The sequence below is a fragment of the Myotis yumanensis genome, unplaced genomic scaffold (assembly GCF_028538775.1).
Source record: "Myotis yumanensis isolate MYYU_CA2020_CCGP unplaced genomic scaffold, mMyoYum1.0.hap1 SCAF_5, whole genome shotgun sequence".
Classification (NCBI taxonomy): Eukaryota; Metazoa; Chordata; class Mammalia; order Chiroptera; family Vespertilionidae; genus Myotis; species Myotis yumanensis.
In genome coordinates this window covers 63,068,529-63,084,131 of record NW_027223756.1, presented here as the reverse complement: position 1 = coordinate 63,084,131, position 15,603 = coordinate 63,068,529, and the positions used below count along the sequence as shown (strand labels likewise).

The 15,603-nt window shown below is 37.3% G+C and overlaps 1 protein-coding gene across 10 annotated transcripts in view; it reads left to right on the top strand.

Annotated features, from left to right (window-relative positions):
- Window positions 1–15,603, top strand: part of RAPGEF2 (Rap guanine nucleotide exchange factor 2) — a 243,388-nt gene that overhangs the window by 139,655 nt on the left and 88,130 nt on the right. The window contains exon 1 of one of the 10 annotated variants that reach the window (XM_070415393.1): window positions 11,612–12,293. The exons of 8 other annotated variants lie outside the window; for them this stretch is intronic. In XM_070415393.1, the coding sequence (XP_070271494.1) occupies window positions 12,234–12,293 (60 nt within the window). In that variant the 5' untranslated portion in view covers window positions 11,612–12,233. Of the gene's footprint in view, window positions 1–11,611; window positions 12,294–15,603 lie in introns of those variants that run through there. One more of the 10 variants, XM_070415394.1, reaches the window with a different exon arrangement.

Sequence of the window (15,603 nt, the reverse complement as noted above, 5' to 3'; positions counted from 1 at the left end):
AAGCATTTCCTGTCTGGAAAATATTTAATTACATCAGAGGGGCAGTCATAATTCTGTTCTTGGTGGCGAACATTGATTGATGCTTCCATTTATAAATTCTGTCGTTTTCTTTTAGGATGAACATTCTTGAACCATCATGAAAATTTATGTTTTGATATCTATTTGGAGACATTAGGTGGGTTTTTTTTTGGAAAGTATTAGACTTTAATAATGGAAACATGTTTGTTAAAAATTAAATTTCTGAAGAGTCAATAGTGTCTTTGAAAGCTGACAGTATATTGTATGCCAATGTATACATATTGTGAGCATATAATAGGTGCTCAGCAGTATCTGGATTATATGTTGATGTCCTTGGATCAAACTCTCAGAATTGGCATTAGTTTATATTTCTAGGAGTGGCATTATAGATCCATCTACATTAACAACTCTTTACAAGCATATTGGCACAGGAATATCAATGCCAGACATCTATAGAACATTAAATAATGGGTTGCCCAAACCTTGAATGCAACTGCCTTTTTAGAATATCTTAGAAGAATAGAATTGATCCTTATTGAATGCTTATGATATATACCAGTCAGCTTGATATATACCAGTCAGCTAGGTGTTTTCTCATATGTTTTGTCAATTAAACCTTCCTGCAGTTCTAAACTCTAGGTAATGGTATCTCTACTATTAGGAGGTAAGAATGCTAAGGTTAAAGAGATGAACTAACATGTTCAGTGTTCATGGTTATTCAGGTAGAGTCAAACCCGGACATAGGTCTTTTCACATTCCCAATACATAAAATTATTTTAGATGCCTACTATTTAAGAACCTTGAAAAGAAATAGACTAGAGCATAGACTGTCCAATATGAAGAATAATTACTGAGTTCATTTGCAATGATGATAGGCTTTGTTTGATTAATCAATTTTTTGTTGCAATTAAGTGCTTTTCCTTTTTGAACGATGTATCTCTCAAAAATCAAGCCCAGAAATTTTTTCATTTAACCTTTCTAGTTTTATTCCTATACAGATACAGGTTTTCACTGATAAGTAGTACCATTTCATAACAAATTAGTGTGTTTTAAAAGTTAGATTCACTAATATTATAAGCAATAAAAGCCAAATCTTACTGAAAGATCTTTTCTAAAGTATGACTTTTTAATGAATCAAAACAACTTGCAGATGTCTAAAAGTAGTCCTAGTTTTTAGAGGTGAAAAACCGCCATCATAAAATTGCTTGCTTCTGCACCAGAAAATATTGGAAGTGTTTTGGTAATATTTAAGAATACTGAAAACATATATTAAATAATTTCAAGAGGTTTTAAAAACTCTCTATAAAATGGATTACCTAATTATGTACAATTTTTAATAATTCAAATTATTGGTAACATTAAGAAAATTACTTTTTACTTACCTTAAGTTTGATAAACTTGGAAAGTTAGGATGTTAAAAAAGAAAACCTCTAAACTATTGTCTAATTATCTCTATAATTTTTTCAAGAGTAAGAGCATTTTAATATTCCCTTCTGACTGCCTAAGTAGGAAGACAAAAGTCTCAGAATAAAGGATAATTGCTACCAGGAAATTTTACCCCAAGATAGATTAATTTTCCATTCATGTGAACTTTCTTTTACTATAATTCTATATCATATTATTCCTCCTAGTGTCATTTTGCAAGCAGCTAATATTTGGTAACAGTCATGTTAGATAACTTTAAAAACTTGAAAGATTTTAGGACTCTCCCAGCCAAACTACTTAATTAAATTTATTTTTTTTCTTGTAATCACTGGCATTCAGTCTCTGCTTTTAAATTACAGTTGGACTGTTCTAGTCGGTTTGGCTCAGTGGATAGAGTGTCGGCCTGGGGACTGAAGGGTCCCAGGTTTGAGTCCAGACATACCTCGGTTGTAGGCTCCTGGCCCTGGTCCTGAGCATGTGGGAGGCAACCATTCGATGTGTCCCACTCACATGGGTGTTTCTCTCTCTCCCTTCCACTCTCTCTAAAAATCAATGAAAGAAATATCCTCGGGAGAGGATTAAAAAAAGAAAAAAATTACATTTGGATTGATATTTGCAGGCTAGTCCTTAATATCATGTCAAAATTGTACCTTGTTGCCTGGTACAAAAGGTTTTAGTAAATCATAACAATTATTATTTACTAGATGCCCGGTGCATGAAAATTCATGCATTGGAAGGGGGGAGGTCCCTCAGCCCGGCCTGCCCCATCTCACAGTCCGGGAGCCCTCAGGGGCAGGAGGTGACCCAGCGATCAGGGGAAGGCAACGCCCCCATCACACCTCTGCTGCTGCCACTGCCCGCAGCGCAAGCCTTGTTGGCCCTGGTTACCTGAGCCTCGGGCAGCTCTGGGCGGCTGGGCAGCCAACAGCCGAGGTTTGCCTGTGCCTAGGGCCGGCACTTGGCGGCTGGGCAGCCAACAGCCGAGGTTTGCCTGTGCCTAGGGCCGGCACTTGGCGACTGGGCAGCCGACATCTGAGGCTTGCCTGCATCTTGGGTGTCAGCTGGGCAGCTGCCATTCGAGGGTTGCCTGCGCCTCCGGCCGGCCCTGGGCAGCTGGGGGGCTAAGGGGACTGGGGCACTCTTGAGGCTGTGGGCGCTGCCATCTTTGGGGGTGGGGCAGTCAATTAGTATGTTCGCTCCTTATTGGCTGTGGGCACCACCATCTTTGCAACGGCATGAGGGTCCATTGGCATATTCCCTCTTTATTAGATAGGATTATAAAAAAGGCTAATTATTAAGAAAGTTTTCTTTATGTTTAGCTGAAATCTCTCTCTCTCTCTGTAATTTTAGTTCATGGTTCTAGATATGTTCTAAAGCAACATGAATGAATATTCATATTACATTTCATATAACTGTGCTTCAGATATTTAAAGAGATCCTACTCCATTAAGCCTTTTCTCTGGGTTCAACATTCCTGACTTTTAAAAAATACATATTTTTATTGATTTCAGAGAGAAGCATCAATTGGCTGCCTCCTGTTTTCCTTTACCCCGCTAGAAATCAAGCCCGCAACCCAGGCATGTGCTGGGAATCGAACCATGACCCCCTGGTTCATAGGTCAATGCTCAGCCATTGAGCCACGTGGGCCAGGCCCTTCCTGACTTCTTGTAGCTTTCCTAAGCACTTTATCTTATCATTTAGGTTTCCTGCTGTTTGAATACTACAGTTACTCATTATCTCCCTAAGTCTTGATGTCTAGGGGAGATAATGAGTAATGGTGTCTAGAACTGGTTGCTATAACTTACATAAGGTCCTACAATGCAGATTACAGTAGAACTTCCTGTCTTCCTTGCTATGGATATTTTAGCTGATAATGTGACCTTTGATGATATTAGAGTTTTAAACCATTGTGCATTGGCTCATAAGGAACTTTGGCCAGTTCAGTTTTACAGGTAACGCTTCCCATCTACCTTCCCCCATTAATTGCTCATCCAGTTTGACCTCCCCTATCCAAAACTCCTAATTTTGTCAATAAACAAATTGGACATCATTTATGGCTACACATTTGTCCTATGTGTGTGTCCTCACCCTAAGGCTGGTATGATAATACTTACACCAGTTAGTTTTGAAAAGTTTTAAGTGCAATCACTTATGCAGTCATTCTTTGAATCATTACTGTGTGTTAATTACTAGAGATAAGCATAACTTATCATTGACAGTATTAGATAAATAAAATGTTGTGTGGTCCCTGCAAAGCAAACTTATATTCCAGTTTGTGTTCAATATTCCTCTTTTTTGTTCAATAAAAATAGAGCAATAATTGGCCTTGGCTGAGTGGCTCAGTTGGTTAGAGCATTGTCCTAATACTCCCAAGGTTTTGGAATTGATCCCTGGTCAGGGTACATACAAGAATCAACCAATGATGCATAAATAAGTGGCACAAATAGATGTTTCCCCTTCCCTCCCTCTCTTCTTCCCTCCCTCCCTTCCCCCTCTCAAATCACTAAAAAAAAAAAAAAAAAAAAAAAAAAAAAAAAAAGAGCCATAATTAACAATTCATTGTTGGTGCAAACACATTAATCATAAGGGGATATGTTACATGCTAAATTAGTAATAAAAATAGTAATTGCTGTTTACGTTCGGAGTGTTGCCTTAAGAAATACTATGGTAAGGAGCCCAGTTGGAAGCCCTTGTCCCTAGAAAAAGCAGTGGAATGACTTGCAACTCATGTACAAGTTCTCTCCACCTCTGCAACCTTGAGCACTTCAAGATGAGGTCTGCTCTTTTCTTAAGTAGGTTCTGGGAAATGATGTAAGCTTTGTTAAATGAGCTATTAAAGTCTGCTCAGTTTTTAAATAATTGTGTTTTTAACACTCCGGTGTGGGGTGAATTTCCCGCCAAAATATAAGATGGCGCGGGCAATTATTTAGGTTTCCCGCGCAAAATCAGGGATTTTTATGATACCTATTACCCCAATGGGTATGAAACGGTTCGCATACGCAGGTAGGTATCTTTGTGAACGGCAAACAAACAAATATTTGGTATTACGCAGTTACAATCGGCCCGAGTTTACACGTTTCCCGCACTCCACCGCAAATCTATATGAACCGAGTTAAGACGGCTCCCGCGGAGTACGTGCAATTCACGCGAGCCGACTTAACTCGTTTCCCCCACTCCAAGTGTTAAAAGGCCCATTCTTTATGTGGGAATTTCTCACAGACTTACAGGCTTCTTTATTTTGTTTTTCTTCACGTCTTCATCTCATACAATCTTATTTTTTCTCTAAAAACGGAGTGGGACAAAAGTAGGTTTACAGTTGGTCAAATGGAAAGTAATACAATAATTAATAAATAATAACACAAGAATAAATTCTGTTTTGCATACTGGCAACTATAAACCTACCTTTACCCCTGTATTGAGTGTTGTTTATTATGAATAGGTTATTGCATTATTTTTCCAACTATGAATCAGATACAACATAAAAAGTTTGTTAGAAACTTTCACTAAAGAAAAATAGCTTCAATATTTCTTTGGAACGTATTTTTGGAGTATTTCTGGGTGATCTTTCTTGGACTCTCAATTAGATCTAAGTGCTAATTCAAGTAACAGGTTTCCTGTATTTCTAAAGCCTGTGTTTTAATTCAACTCAGATAATTGTTCAGTAATTATTATGTATCAGTCTCTCATTTTATTTTATAATTAAATTATTTTTAACAATGTACTCGAATTACCATTTTATTTGGTCAAAGTAGAAAAAAAATAAAACTTTAGCCGGATTTCTTCTGTGATTGCTTTGAAAGGATATGTGTGGAAGACCTGTCAGTTGCACCCAAGGATGGAATACATTATGTGAAATATAGGTTTGAATTACACGTATAAAGAATTTGTCAGGCCTGACTGGTTTGGCTCAGTGGATAGCGCGCCGGCCTGCAGACTGAAGGGTCCCGGGTTCGATTCCGGCCAAGGGCATGTACCTTGGTTGCCGGCACATCCCCAGTGGTGAGTGTGCAGGAGGCAGCTGATCGATGTTTCTCTCTCATCGATGTTTCTAACTCTCTATCCCTCTCCCTTCCTCTCTGTAAAAAAATCAATAAAATATTTTTTTTTAAAGAATTTGTCAGATAAGCAACTTTTTTTAGAAAAAAATTATAATACTAATGAGAGGATATTTAGTTTAGAAAAAGAGAACTAAAACTTCTGACCAAACCTAATACAGTAACTTAATTTTGCATTTACTTAGTGCTTAATTGGTTTGGTGTATTCATAGAGAAAATAGCATGTTTTAATGTTATTTATTTGGTGAATAATAAAACATTAGGAATCAAAATTGTAAAATTTCTTGTTTCTGGATGCCAAGGAATAAATTGTTTCTGCCTCTCCCACAGATTTTCTCCAACCTCTATAGCTTTTCCTTTGGAATAAGGGGAAGAGGGAAGAAATCAATATATAGTGGATAAGTGAAGTAAATTATATTAGCAACCTGGAGTTCTATTTTATATTCTTCCAAATTGCTAACTCTGTAACCATATATACTTAATTTTCCTATGAAAGATGAATACATTATTTTATTGCTTCCCTTGGGTTTTGACCATGTTTAATTACATGTTTGCAGAGCACATTGAAATCTATGGGTAAACACTATAGGTATTACAAATAAATATTATAAATAAATGAATACATATTAATATTAAGTGTGATTCATTATTACTGAGAAGAATGGACCATTTTTCTCAAGTTCTCAGTAATTAAAAAGGGAATACTTTAGGTGACGAAATATGTGAATAGAATGGCATTAAATTTAGCACGGAAAGGTTTTGCATTAAGTAGTTTCCTAAACTATGTATGTAATCTCTGTCTTTTGGATCCTTGTTGCCGATAATTAGAAGTCATTAGTTGTTCCTGACACAGGGGCAGAAAGTTGTTACATGGCCCTTTTTCTAGCTGGGTCTATTTAATGCTACTTGCTAAATCTAGGTAGTTAACGAATGGGATAAATATAAGCCATCAAATTAAGGCTATTTCAGGTAAGCGTGATTTATTTATTGTGTAAAATCTGTAATAAGGGATTCTCTTCAACCTTCAGTTTATATTTCATTTCTTACGCACTGTGTGTCATACTATGTATAATCTGGCATAATTGTGCTTCAGTGTACAGGTAGTATGGATAGTAAAATTTCAGTGTTACAATCATGAGTTTTAAGATACGTAGGTTGTAGGCATGGAGCCAGGTTGTGAGAGAAATCACACCTAGTCTTAGCACAGAAAAGCATCCGTGCCTGAGGAAGTGTGATTTCCTGACTTCATCTGTCAGGTTCCCCGATTTGGTTAGTTTCCTCCTTGAGAGAAGCGGCACGTTTTCTCCAGAGGCAGGCAGGCAATGGGAAACCTTCCCTGGCACACTCAGCATGGGGGTAATTTGATGTAAACTAGGAGAAGAGTTTTTGTCACATGGGCTAGATGGACGAAAGTTGTAGAACTTGATTATTTCGTTCTTGAGTTGCCGTTTACTTTTTTTATATTGTGGTAAAATATGTGTAACATATAAATTGGTCATTTTAACCACTTTTTTGAAGTGTACAGTTCAGTAGTATTAAGTACATTCACATTGTGATGCAACCACTGCCACCATCATCTCCAGAATTTTTTTCATCCTCTCAAACTGAAACTTCATTCCCATTATTATTTACCCCCTACCGTCAGCTCCTGACAACCACCATTTGTTTCTCTCTATTCACTTGATAACTCTTAGGTATTTCATATATGTGGAATTGTACAGTATTGGTCCTTTTGTGACTTGATTATTTCACTCTGCACAGTGTCTTCAAGGTTGATCCATGGAGCTTGTAACAGAATTTTGTTACTTTTTAAGACTGAATAATATCCCATTCTCTGTATATACCACATTTTGTTTAAATATTCATTCATAGATGGACATGAGATTGCTTCTCTCTTTTGACACCATTTATTTAAAAAAAAAAAAAACCACTATTTTTTAGAGCAGTTTAAGTTTACAACAAAATTGAGGGAAAGATATAGATACTCCCCATATTCCCCCACACATGCATAGCCTCCACTAACATCAGCATCACTCACCAGAGTGATACTTTTTTTTTTTAACCGAGGAAGAACCTACATTGACATTTCATAATCACTCAAAGTCCCCACTTTACCGTAGGGTTCATTCTTGGTGCTGTACATTCTGTGGGTTTGGATAAATGTGTATGGCATATATCTGCATCGTTATGGTATCATACAGAGTATTTTCTCTGCCCTAAAAATCTTCTGTGCTCCATCTATTTCTATCTCCCTCCAATTGGCTTCTTTCACTTAACAGCGGTTCTCAACCTGTGGGTCGCGACCCCTTTGGCGGTCGAACGGCCCTTTCACAGGGGTCGCCTAAGACCATCCTTCATATCAGATATTTACATTAGGATTCATAACAGTAGCAACATTACAGTTATGAAGTAGCAACGAAAATAATTTTATGGTTGGGTCACAACATGAGGAACTGTATTTAAAGGGCCAGAAGGTTAAGAACCACTGACTTAGGGTTATGCATTTATAAAGTTTTTCTGTGCCTTTTCATGGCATGATGACTCTATTTTTAGTGCTGAACGATATTCCATTGTCTTGATGTACTGCAGTTTATCCATTAACCTACCAAAAGACTTCTTGGTAGCTTCCAAGTTTTGGCAATTATGAATAAAGCTTATGAAATTATGAATATAAATAAATTATGAATACAAACATTATGAATATACATATTCATACATATACATATGCAGGTTTTATGTGGACATACGTTTTTAACTCATTTGGGTAAACACCAAGCAGTGTAATTGCTGGATTATATGGTGCTATGTTTAGTTTTATAAGAAACCACAACCTTCTCTTCCAGTGAATGAGAGTTCCTTTTGCTCCACATCCTCACCAGCATCTGGTGTTTCAGTGTTTTGGATTTTGACCATTTTAATAGGCATATTGTGGTATCTTATTGTTGTTTTAACCATGCTTAATTACATGTTTGCAGAGCACATTGAAATCTATGGGTAAACACTATAGATATTACAGATAAATATTATAAATAAATGAACATATATTAATATTAAGTGTGATTCATTATTATTGTGGAAAGATGCAGGGCATCTTTTCATATGCTTAATTACCATTCATATATCTTCTTTGATGACACATCTATTAAGGTCTTTGACCCATTTTTTAACTGTTTTGTCTTATTGTTCAGTTTTAAGTGTTCTTTCTATATTTTTGATGAGTACTTTATCAGAAGTGTCTTTTGCATATATTTTCTCTTAGTCTATGGCTTGTCTTCTAATTTTCTTACAATAATCTTTCACAGATCCAGATGTCTTTAATTTTAATGACGTCTAGCTTACCAATGATTTTTTTCATGGATCCTGTCTTTGCTATTGTATCTAAAAAGGCATTACCATACCTAAATTCTTCTAGGTTTTCTCCTGCTATTCCATTATTGTATGAATTTTATAGTTTTGCATTTGACATGTAGGTCTGTTATCCATTTTGATTAATTTTTGTGAAGGGTATAAGGTTTGTGTCTTTTTCTTTTTTCTTTTTGCTCGTTGATGTCCAATTGTTCCAGTACCATTTGTTGAGGAGACTATCTTTACTGTATTATATTGCCTTTTCTCCTTAGTCAAAGATCAGTACCATTTACTTTGAAATAATTTGTCTATTAAAGAAAAGTATTTGAAATTTTGATAGGAACTAGTTTACAGGTTCAGATATGATCTTGCTAATGTCCATTCCCAGTCAGTGGAGATTTTATTCATTCAAGAAAATGTGAGTGCCTGCGATATAAACCATGCTAGGTACAGGGGCTCACAAACACAGTACCAACCATCATGGAGATTAGAGTGTAGCAGGGGAAGCAGACACTACTCCTTAAATAATCTCATGATTAAATATAAAATCACAACTCTAATAAGCCCTACAGGGAAGTGATACGCAGTATCTTGATAACTTTGAGGGCATTTCACCAGTATGTTTTTGAGGGTGGAGTAGGAGTCAATCAGGAAAGGGAGGGTGAAGGAGAGCTTTAGGCCCAGAGAGGAATCAACATGTGAAAAGGTCCCCTTGCTCATTCAAGGAAGCTGGGCAGCCCAGGTGACTTAGAGGCCATGAGCACGGTGTAAGTGTTGAAATCATACATCTTGCAGACATTAATAAGAGTCTTAGTCTATACTTGGAGCATGTGTTTTAATTTGAAAAAGAGTCTTAAGGGATTCAATCGAAATGATAAGATTTTAGTTTTTTAAAAGATCCCAGGAGGTAGTTTGTTAAACCTGTTGGGTGGGTGGGGTTAGAATTCAATCGAGACAGTTCAATAAAGAGACTTTTGGAATTTTCAAGGCAAAAATAATGATTGGCGTGGGATGGTAGCAGAGGTCAAAAGAAATCTAAACTTGAAACAAGGTGGAGAATTTAATTAATGGATATTTTGATGGATCGGACATGGAGAAGGGTGGTGAGGATAACTCCTAGATGTATAAATTATATAACAGAACCCTGATGGTCCTTCATCTGCTCATCTGCGGCGTGCGTGGAGTGAGGAAATGGTGGAAATCAAAGTAGGTAATTCTTGAGCGATTTGATTGTGAAGTGGGGACGGGATTAGACTGTAGCCATGGGAGCATGTAGGATTCATAGAAGGTTTCTGGGTTTTGTTTTTGAGTTGAGAGATGCCTGAACATATTTAAAAGCCAGTGCAGATAATCTCTAGTTAAGGGGGAGACGTTGAATACATGTGGAGAAAGAGGGAAGATGGATAATGTTAGAAGTCTATGAAAGGGGTCTGTTGGAGATGGATGGGGAGAAGGATCCAACATAGTCATGTGGAGAGAATGGTTGCCTTTAAATATGAGGGGTAAAAGCAAAGAGACTAGGATGGGTGCAGTGTTAGGTAGGTAGGCAAGAAATACAGATTAGCAAGTACTGATAATTCCAAAGTTGAATATTAAAGGTGCTAGATTTTTCATATCTATGTTCTATTATGTATACCATTTATAGATTTGACTATAAGAAACTGACCCATGCTTCAGAGTTAAAATGTCCTTATTCCTTGTCAACTATGATGTCTTTCAAGCAACTCACGTAGGTGAAATTAAGAGTTTATGATATAATTAAATTAAATTGGAGCTCTTTTTAAAAAACCCCAAGTGGGTTTATTTTGATATTATTTGCAAGGTGCTGTGTGTGTGTGTGTGTGTGTGTGTGTGAGTGAGTGTTTGTGAAAAATCACATCTTCTAAATTTGTATAAAGCTTGTTAAATGTGCATTTTATAAATCTTTAATAGATACTTGTTTCCTGTAGCACAGTGATACCTGAGGGTGGGGAAGCGGTCACTTCCATTCCTTTATCTTCACCTTGGTGCAAAATCATGTTTTAGTTCAAAGCTGTTCAAGTAAGTCCTTGCTCCGTTTTCCCACCCTGTCTTCAGTGATATTATTTGGAGTCAGCAATCAATGGATTCCATCCCTCTGAGACTTGCTTAACCTACAGCCGCTGATATAACACAGGCAAGAGCTTGTTACTTTATCTGAATTGTCCATCGCTACCTTAATGAGTGAAATGGTTAAGTAGAGGAGGGGGCGAGCCTTAAGGAATGTGCGTTCCATTTGAGCTGAATATTTCAGTGTATAGGGGGAGAGGGAGGGTGAGAGAGAAATCTACTTACATCACTAGAACTGCATTGAGTGTGAGCCTTGCAGGTTAAGAGACAGACTACAGTGTCTTGCTTTCTGCAGGAAGCAGCAATGCCGTTTGTTTCCTAAGAGGAATTTTTTATTTAGGAAAGGAAGCTTTCTCTCTACCCAGGAAATGGCTTTCCTTGTGCGTTGCTATGCCAACTGCCTGCAGCCATGGTCCTCCAAAGTAAGCACAATAATGTAATTATATTGGTGTATTGCATTCAGACTCATGATTCTCGAGATTGTGTGTGTGTGTGTGTGTGTGTGTGTGCATGTGCCGTGTGTGTGTTAGTGACTCTCTCGCTAGCAGTCATGCTTGTGTTGTGAGAGACAGACATCATTAAATTAAATGTCCATCAGTGTCATGCTGCTAAGATTAATTGTGCAAACTTGGTTAGTGGAGTGGGACAGAGATCACTGGTCACCACTCTGTCAGCATCATTAGCAGCTAGGGAGGAGGTCCCGATTCACACGCTCTGCCCTGGTTTTTCTTTCTTTCTTTTTCTCTTCTCCTTTTTTGTTGGTTGAAGGGGTTCGTCTGTGTGCTTGCAAATGAAACAAGAGTATTAACAATGCTTGGCTGAATGCTAGAGACCGGTTCTCATACCACCCTGACTACTATAATTCTGTATGAAGCCTTTTCGAGGGGAGTCTGTGTGCAGTCAGCCATTTTAGCTTTTTTTTTTTTTCTTTCCTCCTTTTCTTTTGCCTCTCGTTCTTCAGTCTCCGAAATGATCTTCTCTGGGAAGACCGAGAGCTGTCTAAGGTTTCCTCAGCCTTGTCAGAGCCCAAGATGGTTAGAGTTCCAATGTTATAAAAATGGAGACGAACACCGTGGCTCGGATTCCTTTTCTGGTCTACAAGTGTGAGGGTTTTTTTAAGCTTGCCAGTAGTGACACTTTAAGCTGCCGCATGGTTTCCTCCTCCCTCTTTTTTTTTTTTTTTTTTTCCTTTTCCTTTTCTTTTCCTCCTTTCTTTTAATTTAATGCTGTAGAGGGTGACTTGCCATCCATGAGAGATTGGTACATGATGTGTAAATTCAGTTCAGCATATGTTTCTTCATTATGAAACCACTAGCAATCCCAGCTAACCATGGAGTTATGGGCCAGCAGGAGAAACACTCAGTAAGTATCGCAAACGCTGCTTGTGCTCCGGGAGCACGTCATAGAGAACTGCTTTAAAATGGGAATTATTGCTGCTTCTCCTCAGGGAAAACAGGTTTTTTAGAGGGTTTGATAGTCCGCTTGGAGGCGGGAGGGTAAGTTACAACTGGCTTGTTCTTCCAATTTTTGTCATGATTAAAAAAAAAAATATTTTTTAAAAACAAGACCAACAATTTGTTTAAAGCAAAATTAGGAACATTGAGGAATATTGGACAGCTGATTTTTATGATAAAAAAATTACAGCTTGACATTTCATCTTTAACTTAATACTCGAGTAGGTTTTTTTAATTGAATTTAATGAGAGATCATGAAAAAGGTTACTGGGAACCGGTGTCTAGTGTAAGGGATTCACATGGAGGTTTGAATGAGGGAGGGAGAGCTTTGCTTATTGATTTGCTAATCAAATGATTGGTGGGACTCCTTTGACTTCTTAACCTGTTTTAATAGGAGATGAACACACAGAATATTGTTTTTAACGCCACAAGTGCTGCTTTTGTATAATTGATCCCATGAGTCAGCTATGCATTTGTCATGCTGGAACCCCACAGGCAGCTACTGCTGTTTGTGAGAAGCACTTTCTATGGCTGACACCACGTCTCAGCCTCCTGTTCCAGGAATGTGAGTTCTCACGGTGCCACTTTTATGTGCATGGTGGAAGTTTCTGCCATCATGCTAATGCACATGTTTTATATGTGTGTATATATTTAGATCCCCAAAATGAAAGTGCATAAATTCGGGCAGCATACTAGTATATAGCATTAGCCTAAGTATTTTTGAAATGTCTGTTTTCACATCCTGGAATCTAGGGGGCATTATATTAGGGTATAGGATTTATCTTTTACATATTCCAAAAAGGGTGAAATGTTAAACTCAAAAATGGAGATAAATCGCTGAGGCTTCAGAAACTTATAGACAGAAAGCCATGAGTTTGGAGTAGAAGATGCTAAGGTGTATGTGTATAATTTGGTTTTGTTCATCATTATGAACAAAATGATTGCCTAAACCCAAGAGATTTTCTAGATGAAGTGACTCCATTGGCATGATCTCACTTTCCTGATGAACCCCAGGATGTTCTTAAGTCAGTGGTTGTGTTGAAAGCATGTTATGGTGCTGCGCCGAGAGCCCAGCCCCCTCATCATGAGATCCTGTGGTACCTCACTCATTAAATCTCTTCGGATCAAATGCAAAAAAAGACCAGCCTTCTACTTAATTTCTCTAATAGGAAAGGTTGTTACAGAGAAGTTGCACTAGCGTTCGATTTTATTAACAGGGTCTTTGAAGTGACGCTGCTCTGTAGTCATGGTTTTTTTCAGGATGAAGTGAAAGTATTACTGAAACTGTACGTGAGGACCCTTAGAAGCAAAGTCTACATCACAGGGGTTTTGTTTACCTTTTTCCATATATCATTTCTCAAGATGGAGGGAGGAAGTATTTATTAACAATACTATAATTTTCTTGAACAAAGAATTATTAAAACTGGTAGGGGAGGAAAAGTCTTACTAGATATGTGAAAACCAGCAGTTGGCACAGATAATCCTAAATAAGCATGTTTGTTTATATTTTACTGAAATTTAGGGAAATGCTGTGACCAAAGTACCCCTAGCCCTAAAAATAGCTGCGAATCAAGCAATTTCTGGAAAGCACGTGAGTGGTGTTTCTCGTGTACTTTTGTTGCAAACTGAAGTACTATGATTTCCCACCTCAGGCCATCATAGGCAGCAGAGTGGGCAGCTTATGATATGAAGATCTTGCTGTATACTTGTTGATGAGTCCTTTGATTATCTAGACTTTGTTGTTTCAAGCACAGACCTTTAGGATTTAAATTATATGCAAGGAGTTGAATAGAATAATTACTCTGGCTCTGGCATAATTATAGGTGACTCAGAAAACAGTTGTAGAGCAAAAAGGAGAAAAAATGCCCTCTTTTGACCTGTAAGGCTTTATGAACATAATATCAGAGCTAATTTTAAATGAGTAAAATTTAGCAAATTCACAAGTACTTCTGTTTTTGCTTCTTCAAAATGTTTGTGACTTCTTCAGTGGCTTTGTTTCTTTGACTACAGAAGGGAGTGAAATACTGAAAAGAAAAAAGAAAGACATTAAATTGGGGGCACAAATAGTAAACTCAGTTATTCTACTTTGTTAGAATCTTCAGGTTCTGGACTTTTATTCTTTATTAATTTTCTGTGTGGCTCAGTGCATATCTCAGTTGCCGGCACATGGTAGGTGTACAATAAATAATCTAGAATTTCTCTTTTATTGGAAGTCTCATTTAACCCTTTAAAGTAGTAAATTCTAAATATTTTATCATTTCTCCTCCCCCTCTCCATTCTATTTGGTCAGTTGATAGTACTGAGATGAATGCTGTGTTACCCAACATGCAGCCAGCAATGGGCTTTATTCTTATAGTCATGTAGTGCCTTCAGTTAGTCCTCAGAGGAACCTTGTGATTTTGTGAATTTTTAAAATAAAAGGAGATTATTAACATTGAAAAAAATGTAATACTGCATTTTCCAAAAGAAGACTGTTAATAGATGTTACATGAAAAAAGTTTTCCAGGCTCAGTAAGTTGGGGAAAACCTTGGGGTAACATTAAAGGTGTTATCGCTCTATTTACCAACCGTTCTGTTTTTTATCTGCCTCTCCTCTTTTTGGCCTGCCTCAGATTATCTAATGGGAATAGCATTCCTTAAGCATGCTTTTGAAAAGTCTGCAGTAGAGGATGACTTTGAAACTTTGTAAATTAAAAAAAAAAAAAAAAGAATCACTTAAATCAACTTGACACCATCAAACTGATCATTTATTTTCTAGTTGTATTTTTTTTTTTTTTAGAAATTATGGATATATGTAGTATGCTATACTTATAATAAAACCTCAGTCATAATTAGATAATAAGCTTTAAATGCGGTTGATATAAGAAAATGCTTACTTGCCCTAACTGGTTTGGCCCAATGGATAGAGGATCAGCCTGGGGACTCAGGGGTCCCAGGTTGGATTCCGGTCAAGGGCATGTACCTTGGTTGCAGGCACATACCCAATAGGGAGTGTGCAGGAGGCAGCTGATCGATGTTTCTCTCTCATCAATGTTTCTAACTCTCTATCCCTCTCGCTTCCTCTCTGTAAGAAATCAATAAAATATATTTTTTAAAAAAATGCTTACTTAGCAATAGCTATCACTTCTTGAGCACCTATTATATGACAGGCACTAAATTACATATTATCTGACTTAATAGTTACAACAACCTTTTAAAGAAAAGTGTATTATCAACTT